A 13,476-nucleotide genomic window follows, 5' to 3' on the forward strand; every position below is an offset into this window, starting at 1 on the left:
TAAATATAAATTAAATTATAAATAAGTTGTAATTATCTAATCAATGTTAAGTACAATGATTATAGCTTAAGTAATTTAATATTTTAATATGTCAATTCAGTAATTTAATATTTTTATATATATTATAGATGATTTGTTAATTTTTTAAGTACATATTATAATTTGAGGGAGGAGAATAACAATAACGGAGTTTAAATTTTGATTTTTTTGAATGCTAATTAAGGGTTTAACGAGTTTGAACATTGAAAACGGTATTTTTAAAAGAAACAACCATAAATTTTCAAAAGAATTAATCTTTATAGATAGCAAAACAGACATAAAAGATAAAAATTAAGTGGTTGATTATTTGTTAAGAATTTTAATATGTCAATAATTTTTACATAAAGTTTTGAAAGATTTAAGTATATATTGTTGTATTATATGATTATATCATTCATCGGATATAAATCAAGATGAGATATGGGAATAGAGTGGGTGACAGAACCATGTGAGTGACCCACCACCTCCACCACTATCACCGCCCCTTTCTCTATTCTCTAATAGGCCAGTGGAGTGGATTTCTTGGTTGGCTTCATATCGACGCTAACAGCCAAAATAACCCAACCACAGCAATTAAACCAATACAACATCAACAAGTAGATATGACCATTTCTATATATTTTTCTCTCTTTTTTTTTGGTTATGTTTTTGTTTAAAAGGTTGTATTTGTATAAAATTTAACAAAATAACATTTCATATTATATTAATTTTGGTATGTTGGTGCATATTTTATATCATATTTTAATATCTTTTTGGTATCCTATTCCTTCAAGAGCCTTAAATTACCAAATATACCTGCATGTAAGATAACATACCCCCACACACTCTTTCTTAAAGAAAAACTAAAGAAGGGGTTACTATCATTAACTCATTTGACAAAACAACCACTTATCTTGGTTGCCCACTAACCCTAACCCCAACCCTTTGCTTTCCCTATTCCTACCCCGCCCCCCCCCTCTCTCTCTCTAATGCTAGTGGCTCTCTTTCTCAGCTCTCCCTTTGGTTGGCCACTAGTCCAAGCCCTACCTTTTTTTCTCAAATGCTAGTGGTTCATTCATTTCTCTCTTTACAACCCCCCACTGAGCCTTTCTTTTGAGCTTCAACTTCTTTGATGGGTGTGAATACATAATGTTAACAGCTAAACTATAACTAAAGAGTTTGTTTTTTGCTTAGTATGGGGAGAGATGGAAAAAGAAACTAACCAAGAAAACCCATCTCTCCTCTCAAATAATAACATCTCCATCACTAAAGAAGACTCCTCCCCTAAAAAACACCCTGGAAACACCGCTGCGGCTGGTGGCGGAGATAGGCTGAAACGTGATGAATGGAGTGAAGGAGCTGTTTCAAGCTTGCTTGAGGCTTACGAAAACAAATGGGTGCTTAGAAATAGAGCCAAACTTAAGGGTCATGATTGGGAAGATGTGGCTCGCTATGTTTCAGCTCGAGCTAATTGTACCAAGTCGCCAAAGACTCAAACTCAGTGCAAAAACAAGATTGAGTCAATGAAGAAAAGGTATCGATCGGAGTCTGCCACGGCGGATGGATCTTCTTGGCCTTTGTATCCACGCCTTGACCTTTTACTTCGTGGCAGTACTGCACCTCCTCCTCCTCCGTTACTGCCACCACAGCTGCAACCGTCAGCGGTTCCTCAAGCTGCTACTCCAATTTCCACTAACCCTCCTTTCATGACTTTACCAGAGCCCTCCATGATGGTGGTGCTACAGCAACAGCATCCACCACCACCACCACCACATTTGGCTCCTCAGCTTCCTGGAACTACACAAAATTCACACGATTCCAATGGTATTGATAGGATCCCCAAGGTCAGTTCGAATATATATATATCTATTAGCCTATGACTTGAATTTAAGATTTCAACCCTCATCTTTATCTTCATATTAGTTTCAATTTTTATAAATTTAAAGGCCTAAACTATCTTTTTGTATTTATGCTTGTTGAATTGATGATGTATAATTTTATGTACAATCATAATAATACATCATTGAAAATTTTTAAAATTAAAATTTACCTAATATTATTTTTAATAATGTGTCATCATTTTGTTTATTCAATTAATAATCTTTGATCATCTTGCTCACTAATGGGATACGAAATTGTATACCTAATTGCATCAAATATATATTTTTTAGAAATTAATTAAAAGATTAGTGTGTAATCTAATTCTGAAAAGCATATAGTAAAGAAAATTTAGAGTGTTGAAATGGTTAGGTGGGTTAATACCCGAATCAAAGTACCATTAACCGAATTACTCGAAATGTAAAAATTTTAAACCGTTAATCAAACTGAAGTTTCTTTCAAATACATTAATCGAACCGAAATATTTCGGTTAATTCGGTCGATTAATCGAAATTTATATACTTTTTGTCTTTTGATTAAAATAAGTATAAAACATATAAAAAATACATTGCTAATGTTCATTTTTTTTAATAGTTCAAAAAACTTTAAATGAAGGTGAAAATAATAAATAGGACATTAGAAATACTACAAAAATTATTTCGATTAATTAATTAATTTGATTAATTACTTGATTTCGAACCGAATTAACTGATAATTTAAATTTTAAAAAATTATTAACCGACCTATGAACATGATGAGAAAAATAGTACTAGAAAGGAAGGTATCATCGACTCGAAGTTTTTACCATGGTTTAGTTCTAATAAAGTAAAATTCTAAAGTTTAGTTTCCTTTTCAGAAAAATAATTGCAAGTCAGAAAAAAGGAAAGAAAGAAGAAGCTAAAATTGTCCATTTCCTATTATTTTAACTCCATTTTTATTTTTGCCATGACATCTTTTACAATGCAATCAAGTAAGAAGTTGTTCTTTTCAGATACCATTTTAACATCTTTAATGAAGAAAACTTACCATTTGTTTCGTTTAATAATTGAATTTGGATTCATATTTTTAAATGTGATTAGATTTTGATAAATTAAAATTTGATATTCTTCTTTTGTATTTTTCTCCAAGACTTGATTTTACTTGAAGTTTTCGAGTTGTTTCAATTTGAACAGGAGGATGGAGCCGGTACAAAGTCATCGGGTCGTTTATCGGACAAGATAGCTATGGAGACAGATAGTAGTACGCCTGCTCTTTATAGCGACAGAGAAAGACCGAGATCGAAGAAAGCAAAGATGAAAATAGAGACGATGGCAACGATGATGAAGAAGAAGAAGAGAAGGAAAGAAGAGTGTGAAATTGGAGGGAGCATTCAATGGCTAGCACAAGTAGTTTTAAAATCAGAACAAGCAAGGATGGAAACAATGAAAGAAATCGAAAAAATGAGGGTTGAAGCTGAGGCTAAAAGAGGAGAAATGGACCTCAAAAGAACTGAGATCATTGCCAACACTCAATTGGAAATTGCTAGGCTCTTTGCAGGATCAAATAAAGGAGTTGATTCTTCATTAAGGATTGGAAGAAATTGAAAACTTATGGTGATTATTAGTGAATAATCTAATTAATTATATGTGTATGTATAGATTTTGTGTATTGACAATGAGCAAGGGCAGGTGAAAAATTAAGGGTTAACTCTTAATAGACTAATTAATTAATTAGATAAAGAAAATGGGGTTGGTAAATAGCCATTTCTACCTCATTTCTAAGCTTTCTCTTTTAGAGAAAATGTAGTATTTGTAGAAAGAAAAAATATGTACCTACACAATCATACTAAATTGATGTGTAGTACAAGAACTTCTAATGTATTAAGCAAATGAACTTCTATCCATAACTGTTCAGATATCTCTTTCTTTGTCAAACTCTACTATTAGATTTATTAAAGGTCACTTACCATTTTAAATATAATATTTAGTAGAATTTAAATAATTATTAAATTATATCGGATTCAGACAACTATGTATGTTATTTGTAACGCCCTAAATCCAACTCGGTTCATCGGGTCCGGATCTCGGGTGTAAAATTTTCACTTAGTAAAATTTTCTAAACAACCTTATTGTACACTTGACTTGTAACACCCCAAACCTGGTCTAGACATTATGGCCGAATCTGACGATGTCACATGGTAGTGCTTTTCGAAAAATATGTTGTCGCTAAATCCTCTTTTCTATTTAACCATTTTTTTATTATCTTATGTTAATTTCAAATCGTGTCATTCATTTTCAAAACATTATTCATTTATAAACCTTTATTCAATTTCAAAACATTTTTTTATTACGGAAGCTTTTAAACAATTTGCTTATTCGTGGTATTTTTGATAAAACATTAATTTCATTTGAAAACCCGAGTTTTACCTAACACTAGCAGATTTAAATCATAAAACCGTATAAAATCTAAATTTTAAACCAAAATTCGTAAAGGCCATAATTATAGCAAAATACTCCCAAATAAAAGTAAAATCATGAATAGCTATTAAACATTGTAAAAGAAGTCGTGTGGCCACCACTGAGTCCTCCGCTGCACCAATCCGCCTATATCTGGGGATTACCTGTACAAATTAAACAGAAGGAGTGAGTTTACGTAAACTCAGTGTGTAATCCCCATACAAATATACGGACAGTAAACAGATAATCACAATCTAGGATTAAGCCATTTTTGATATCAGTATCAGTCCAGTTTGGGCCATAGCCCATCTCAGTACAAAAACAGTCATGCAGTAGGGCTTTAGCCCATCACAGTATCAGTAGCAGTAACAGATATGCAGTCACAAAAATCTTACCCATCCAGCCTCTACACACCATCTCCGTGCAACCCTACATTCCATGTGGGGATATAATCAACCCACCATCCCTACACTCCAAGTAGTACCAAATGCGGCACTAGACAGTAGTTTGCAACTGAGCTGTCAGTAAATTAGGCTCGAGGCCTTTCAGTACACTTCCTCCGAACAATATAATCCCCAACCCAATGCAATGTAATATACAAATATGACAGGCTATAACATAATATCACGCATGTAAACAGGGCATACAGTATCAAATCAGTAAGACATCATCATGCTTAATCATATTAGTCATACAGTCATTTCAGTCAATTAGGGGTCTAGATAAGCTTACCGACCCTACAGTAGGTCCACAGTCGACTCAGGCGACCCTTGCAACCTTAGCAATAAAATAGTGAAAATAGGCCCACAAGCCTATGATGTTCTCCCATGTGGGTCCACACATCCATTTGGCCCACATGTCCTAAATTGGCCTTGGCTTCATGATCTATTTTATTGTAACCCGTGCTAGATAATTATTCATATGTGTCTCCACTATTTACTTATATGATCCTTCAAAGCTATCTACTTGAGTCACTGTTACTAAATTATTTGTATCTTAAGCTACAGAATTCTGAATTAAGATCCGCAAGATTTTCCTGAAACTAGACTCACATATATTCTTACCATAAAATTTTCAGAATTTTTGGTTTAGCCAATAAGTACAGTTTATTCTTTAAAGTTTCTCATGTTCTGCTGTCTGACAGTTTCGACCTTTCTACACTAAAAATTAATTATCTTGTCGTACAGAATTCAGATGATGTTCCTGTTTGTTTCTCTTGAAAGTAGACTCATTCAGAATATTAAAAATATAAATTTTAACTCATAATTATTTTTATACAATTTTTAATAATTTTGACCCTGTCACACCAAAGTCAGGACAATGGATTCCAAAATCATTTTGACCCTGTCACACTAAAATTCAAATATCTCATAATATGAAATTCTTTTGCTTACTTCGTTTCTTCTATGAGAAACTAAACTCAAATATCTTTAATCCCATATTTTTTTCATCTTCTAATCCGATTTCCACAATTTATGGTGATTTTTCAAAGTTAGCCTACTACTGCTGTCCAAACAGCAAGCAATTTCGGCTTTTCACTGAATCCCTTATTTTTGTGTTTCGGGTACACACTTGGCATCGTTTCGCTGCAAATACACTCCCAAGCACTACAAGACCTAAAAATAAATAATTAGAGCCTAATTTAGATCACTAACGAAAACTCACAACTGAAAATCGTTTACATCAAAATCAATATTGAACCTAAACACTTACTGGCAACGAACCGAAATTTCTAACGCTCAATTCGCTTGTGAAGCCGCAACTGATTTCTGACTTTTGCCTAAAACAAGAGAGCTAAAACAATCTTTTCTAGGAACTAGCTCAGAAATGATAAAATAGAGGTAGTCAGATACTTACAGAACGAGTGTATACAATTGCTGGTTGGAAAGTGAGCTAGTAGAAAAATCAAACAGAGTGGGTGGACTAGGGAGCAAAAATTCGACAAAGCAAAGAAGAAGAGGACAACAGAAAAATTGGGGAAAACAGGAGAATGCCAAAATTTGGAAAAAATAAAAACCAAATAGAAACTTAGATGATATCGATAGCTACCCCACATCCCTAAATTTTCTCTCACTAATCCTACTAACTTACAACCACTCCAGAATCCCACACTGCCAAAATACTCGTCCATCACTGCGCAAAAATAACGCCTACACTCCAGCATGGATTCGAACTCAAGACCTCATGCAATCAAACACTCCACTTAACCACTAGACCAACAGGCCCATTCTATTATTTGATTACCAACAATTAAACTTAAGCCCTTTAGGCCAGGTTAAGCCTTATTTATAAAAATACTAAAATTTGCCCAAGTCATGGCTTGAACTTGGGATCTCCTGCACACACCCAGAGCACTTAACCATTGAAGTAGACAAGTACTTATGTCACATATACACAAAAATAAGAATTAAAAATTTTGGGGCGTTACAATTCTACCTCATTTAAAAAAATTTCGGCCTCGAAATTTTACCTGATCAGAACAGATGAGGATACTGCTGTTGCATCGCATCCTCAGTCTCCTACGTAGCCTCCTCAAAGCTATGATTACTCCAAATAACCTTAACCAACGAGATGAATTTTCTTCTTAGAACCTTTACATCATGCTCCAAAATCTGAACTGACTCCTCCTTAAAGGTCAGATCTGGCCTAACCTCGATCTTCTCAACAGGAACAATATGCGTGGGATCAGAACGATAGTGCCTCAACATAGAGACGTGGAACACGTCATGAATTCGATTCAATTCTGGAGGTAACTTTAACTGGTAGGCAACCGGTCCCATACGTTTCAGTATGCGGTAAGACCCAATAAACCTAGGGCTCAGCTTACCCTTACGACCAAACCTCAATACCTTCTTCTATGGCGAGACCTTAAGAAAAATGAAATTCCCCACAAAATACTCAATATCTCGACGCTTTAGATTTGCGTAGGACTTCTGCCTATCAAATACCGCTTTCAATCGGTCCCGAATCAGTCTAACTTTATCCTCGGTATCAGAAACTAGCTCAGGGCCCAAAACACGCTGCTCGTCTAACTCAGTCCAACATGAAGGTGTGCGACACCTACGATCATATAAAGCCTCATAAGGTACCATCTGAATGCTAGACTGATAGCTGTTGTTATAAGCAAACTCTACAGCGGCAAGTAATCCTCCCAACTGCCTCTAAAATCAATCACACAACTTCTCAACATATCCTCCAGTATCTGAATCACCCTCTCTGACTGACTGTCAGTCTGAGGATGGAACGCAGTACTGAAGTCCAATCTTGTACCCAGAACTTCAGGTAGCTTCTTCCAGAATTGAGACGTGAAGCGAGGATCCCTATCAAATATTATCGAAACCGGTACCCCATGTAGTCTTACTATCTCAAACACATATAGTTTAGCCAACTTCTGCAAAGAGTAGTCAGTACGAACCGATATGAAGTGGGCGGACTTGGTCAATCAATCCACGATGACCCATACAGAATCCTTCTTAATAGGTGTGAGAGGTAACCCACTAGCAAAGTCCATAGTCACTCTCTCCCACTTCCAAAGCAGAATCTTGACTGGCTGCAACAAACCCGAAGGTAACTGATACTCAGCCTTAACCTGCTGGCATGTTAGACACTTAGCCACAAATTTGGTAACCTCTCGCTTAAGACCTGACCACCTGTATAACTCACGAAGGTCACGGTACATCTTATTTTCGCCAGGATGCATAGCATAAGGGCTACTAAGCGCCTTTCGCAGTATAGACTGCCTCAATTCAGTATCTCTCGGTACACAGATTCTCTCACGAAAATAGAGTGCCCCTTCGCTATTCAGTCCAAAATCCTCGGTATTTCCACTTTCAACCTGTAGAAAATGAAGTCCCAATGACTCATCCTCTTTCTGCTTACCATAATATGCTCTATCCACGTCGATTTAACTTGTAATTCAGCCAATAGACTACCATCAACAAATAAACTGAGGCGAGCAAACATCACCCTCAGATCAGTCATAGCTCTACGACTGAGTGCGTCGGCCACCACATTGGCCTTACCAAGATGGTAATCAGTAGTACAGTATAGTCCTTAAGCAGCTCAATCCTTTTATGCTGCCTAAGAGTCAGCTCCTTCTGATTTTCTTATTAGTTTGCTTAGAAAATATACTTAATTTAGAATCATCTACGATTCTGATTTTTTACTATTCTGGCGAAATCATTCATATTTAAGGCAGTTCCAGTTCTCTCCCTCCCTTATGATACTGTGCTTATTCTGTTATTATAATTGTTTGTACATTGAGGACAATGTACATCTTAAATGTGGAAAGGTTACCTATATGCTTATGCGATAAAATCCCTAAATTGTTTGTTTGTTTTTAAGGAATTTTCTCACAATTATCATGGAAGTTAATTTTTTTTTAAATTTGGAATTTGTATTGATTTTGTTTTGAAATAATTTGTGGATTTTTTTGTGAATTGTATGATTTATACTTTAAGATACGAGAAAGTCAAGCTTGATAAGTTGTTTTTCAAAAATTATTATTTTAGGTTGTCTCTTTGAACTAAAGAATTATTTTGAAATTTTAAATTTGCAAGTTTGACATCAAAACCATAATTTTTTATGAGCTTTTGAGCCTGTAGAGCATATTTATTTTTTTGTACTCATTTTATTTTTTGGTTGCATGTCGACTTGATTTGTTATTCTAGAACTTGCTTCGGTTATACATGTTGAAACCACATTATTGATTTGATATATTGAAATGATAGAGGCACTTAGGATTTGACCCACCTAACTTTTAGTCAGCTTACCTGTTGTATTAACCTTTAGTAAACCCCATTGATCCTAACACATTTTTTTCTTCTATCCCATCAATATTAACCCATAGCCCATATCTATATTGTAAAATTATCCTCTTCATTAACTCCTTTTTTGTCGAGATTTGATTTGGTTAGTTACTTAACTATGTTTCATAATTTGTTTTGCTTAATTTCTTTTGCAAAAAGAAAAAAGAAAAAAAAAAGATAACTGGAAAAAAATGATTGAGCTTGAATCATTAGCTTCATATTGTGTTCAAAAGCATTTTTATTTTTTATTTTTTGTTGATGTAAATTCTTTTAATTCAGCAATTGATTTTTTCTAGTTTGACAACTTATCAACTCAATTCTCGATTTTAACCAACTTTTTTGACATTTTCCATACGCTTAACCTAAGCCCTATTACAACCTTGTTAAGACCTCTTGATTGGTGTGTCATCTCATTTATATAGCGGTGGATATTTTATTTTCAAGCAAGCCTATGGGAATGACATTTCCCGTTTAACTATTTTGTACGCATTACTTGAACCTTAAACAATTTGAATGTTTTGAGTGAATCTTTAGTAAGGATGTTATTTCTTGTTGAGTTTGAATTTCAATTAACTAATGAGATAGAGGAGATGGCTAATGTTTTAATGACTTAAAATTTTTTTGCTTAGATTGCTTATTTTTAGTGTCATTTTAGTTTGAATTTCCAATGCATGATTATCTGTAAATGATCCTAAGACATTATCGGTGAAAATGGGTTGAGGATTTTGCTTGAGGACAAGCAAACGCTTAAGTGTCGTGATATTTGATAAGTGTTAAAAGTAACATGTTTTTCTCCTCATTGTTAATGCAATTTTGGGTGGCTATTCAGTGTTAATGGTGAATTTTATGCTCTTAATCCTTTAAATTCATGTTTTTATACTTAGGAGAACATTTGGGAGCAAAATGAGCAAAATCGGAGCGAGTTACAAAGGCCACATAAGCTAGACCACTTCACATGGCCGTGTGAGCCATACGGGTTACCACCATATGGCAGGCCAAGTCAATTTCGCAAATTGCATTTTGAATAGCAGAAAAACATGATTTTTAGGGTTTTTTGAGAATTCTGGGACCAATATATGACAAAAATAAGAAGATAGGAGTGAACAATCATAGAATACTCAAGAAAACAACTCAAAAAACACCATTGAAGTCAATTCTGAAGTAGATTTCCATCAAGATTGAAGATTGCCTTTTGATTTCTTTGGAGATTATTATGGGTTTTTTTTCTTATGGTTATACTGTAATTTGGATGTTTTTGTTTGCTAGCATGAATTAATTTTCTAAATGCACATGCTAATATATAGAAATGCAAGATCAATTTATCAAAAAGGTCCTACCCAACTCTGCTACACACTTCATTTATGAGTTCCCAGAGTTCATCTACTATATCACTTCGGGTTGTGGATGAACCACCACTATACCATTTGTTATGTATACACAACGTAATTACAAAAAAATTTCCATTAGTTTGTAAAAATTGTGGTTAAACCACTAGTATTTTTAGAAAAACATTTGTAGATAAGCTGCCTACTTGCATTTGTAGATAACATGTTTCAGTATTGATCTCCATGAACTCATTGAAATATTATATATATGAACGGTAACTGAAGAGAGAAGATCATATTATTTTTAATGGTTTTTTCAAATATTTTAATGATTGTCAGTAGAGAAAGGTGAGAAATTAGGTTTTTTTGGTAATCAAAAGGAGGCTAATGGCTTAGCATAAAAGCAGCAAGCCTGGATATGTAGACTTTCTTATTACACCAACTATTTCTATTTCTAAAATAGAACAATGTTAACAAGAGCTTCTCTAAAGAAGCAAAGATCAAAGCAAGAGCTAGTCCCCAAATGACCTAAGTAGTCTGATGTGACATTCCCTTCTTTGTGTACATGTTTGATGCTAATTTCCCACTCATGATCACATAATCCCTTAATGCTACGAACCAGTGCAAGATTGTTATCTTCTTCATCCCTCATTTTGAGCATTTGAGTTACTTACAAACTATTTGTCTCAAGGATAATTTTCTTGAACCCTTAGCTCCAAGAAAATGAGAGGCCATTGAAAGTAGCCCATATCTCAGTATGCAACGGTGATGTGATACTTAGGTTCCTTGTATAACCAAATAACCACCTTCCATGGCAGACCCTAAGTAGTCCACCTGAACTAGATCATAGAGATGTCGGATTAGAAGAGCCATTTGTATCTAGCTTTACCCATCTTGCAGGTAGAGGGAACCAACCTGCTTGATTAGCTAAATCAAAACTACAACATATAATTTCAAGAAAACTAACACAATAAATCATGATTTCATTAGGCAAGTAAATAGGAAAACATAACACATGAAAATACCATATGAAATCTGTTGCATAAGAGTTAGTAAAATAACAGTAATATAAAACTTTTATATTAATTTGAAGATCGAACAGGAACAATATTAATACATATATAACTGGAAAACAGAAAACAAAATTAAATTGAAATATTATACTGGTAGTTGAGGTCTGTTTAGACAATTTCCTTAAGACAGATTCAGCCACTCCTTTGGTGCTAGAGAAACGTCAGTCCGCTTTCTCCCAAGATACAACAACAAGATTACCACGACTGTAGTGATCAACAAACAGTGGCCTTGCCTTTGTCTATCACCGGAAAACAGAATGAATAATATGCAAGGAAAATATATCTTGAAAAAGTTGAAAATCCAGTGTGTATATTCCCTTTCAGATTATTAGGCATTAAGGTTTAATTTTATAAAGCACCATTATAAGGCACTTTAGATTAATGATTTATCATCTCCTTTAATTAAGGTTTAATTTCATAGAATTAGTAATTGGGACTTTATGACTAAATTGTAAAACTTGAAAAAGTTGTGTGGTTAATGTGGGATTTTTAAAAATCATGATTTCTTTATCAAGAAGGTCCTTATGTGGTAATTCCACCAAGGACGACTTAGAAAATAATCCCTTTTACAAAACTAAAAGGAGGGAATGACTATTTTCACGAAAACATCAAGGAAACCCCTAAAAGTTTCCGTAGATCTTTCCCAAGTATTTCTCAAGAAACTCTTAATTAACTATATCATATTTTAACAACGGTAAGTGGTTTCTAACATCAAACCTTGATTTCCAATTATCGAAATATGATTTTCAAAACTATTTTCCATTTCTTTGAATTTTTGCATGATTTTTGTTTTAGGGGTTTAGGGCTCTGATTTGTACATTTTTAATAATTTCTTGACCTAAATATTAATGGAATTGAGGTTGGTATAGTACAGGTGAATCAAAAAATGGGTTAGGATAGAGTTTCGGCTTGATCGGGAATATTGCCATTGTTGGGCATTTGGGAACTTGAGGACGAAGATGACCTTAGGCTTCTTGTTTTAAGTGAATCTCAAATAATTTAGAGTCTGAAGAACATATTTCTAATATGAATGATTTTGATCAAGTAGAATCTAGTTATGCAAATTTCGGTTCTTATAGGCACATATCATATTTAATCTTGGTGTTTTTGCTGTGAAAATGCGTGTTTTGATTTAATTCGCTGTTTAGATATTCAATGTAGCCAAAGAAGTCATTGAACCGTCGAAGGAGAAAGGGAATGAGAAGATCGTTAAGTGATTGATGATTTTCAGTTTTTGCAAATCAGATTCACTTCTCTCGTTGTGTTGTTTAATTCTTTGGCTAGATTATGTTTTATTTCTATTATTAATAACCATGGATCGCTATGTTCAAAAGCTTTTAAATACTTCGTATGAGCTAATTGTCGAAACCATTTTTGAAAAACAAAATGTTTGTTGTCGAAAAAAAAATGAAAATGGGAATGGGAGTCGCCACTGATCTTTTATTAAGGTGTGATCGGATCACATTGAAAATAACTTTTGGTCTACGAAATTTGAGAAAACAGGTTCGGGAGTCGGTTACACACGAGGAAGGGTTAGCACCCTCGTAACGCCCAAAATTGGTACCGAATCGATTGTTTAATGTCTTAATATTGAAATTTTGAAAAGATTTTAAAATACGATCCTTTAAAAAGAAAACTTGAGTAAGATGAATTGAATTACGAAGCTCTCTTATTTCGAAGAAATAAATTGTCACACAGTTAGAGTGCAACATTTCAAATCCTTCAAATTAAATTTGCCCCTTTCTAAAAATTTTTAAACATGTTTTAAAAAGGATATTTGATGATTCAAGTCAATCGAGAAATTAGAATCCAGTCAGTTAGGGTTCAATTTCTCAAAATTCTTAAACATCAAATATTGCATTTATTTTAAAAACGAGATAAAAAAATATTGTACCCAATAAGTTAGGATCCAACATTTTGAAATCTAAAGAATTTTATT

At 33.9% G+C, this 13,476-nt stretch overlaps 1 protein-coding gene across 1 annotated transcript; it reads left to right on the forward strand.

Moving 5' to 3' along the window:
- The first annotated feature begins 624 nt into the window (after positions 1 to 624).
- Positions 625 to 3,792, forward strand: LOC107927601 (trihelix transcription factor ASIL2). Its single transcript, XM_016858713.2, has 2 exons — positions 625 to 1,862; positions 3,069 to 3,792. The coding sequence occupies exons 1-2, from the start codon at positions 1,224 to 1,226 to the stop codon at positions 3,477 to 3,479; spliced, it is 1,050 nt and encodes a 349-aa protein (XP_016714202.1). The 5' UTR covers positions 625 to 1,223; the 3' UTR covers positions 3,480 to 3,792.
- Positions 3,793 to 13,476: the final 9,684 nt, after the last annotated feature.

The sequence above is a fragment of the Gossypium hirsutum genome, chromosome D04, assembly GCF_007990345.1.
Source record: "Gossypium hirsutum isolate 1008001.06 chromosome D04, Gossypium_hirsutum_v2.1, whole genome shotgun sequence".
Classification (NCBI taxonomy): domain Eukaryota; kingdom Viridiplantae; phylum Streptophyta; class Magnoliopsida; order Malvales; family Malvaceae; genus Gossypium; species Gossypium hirsutum.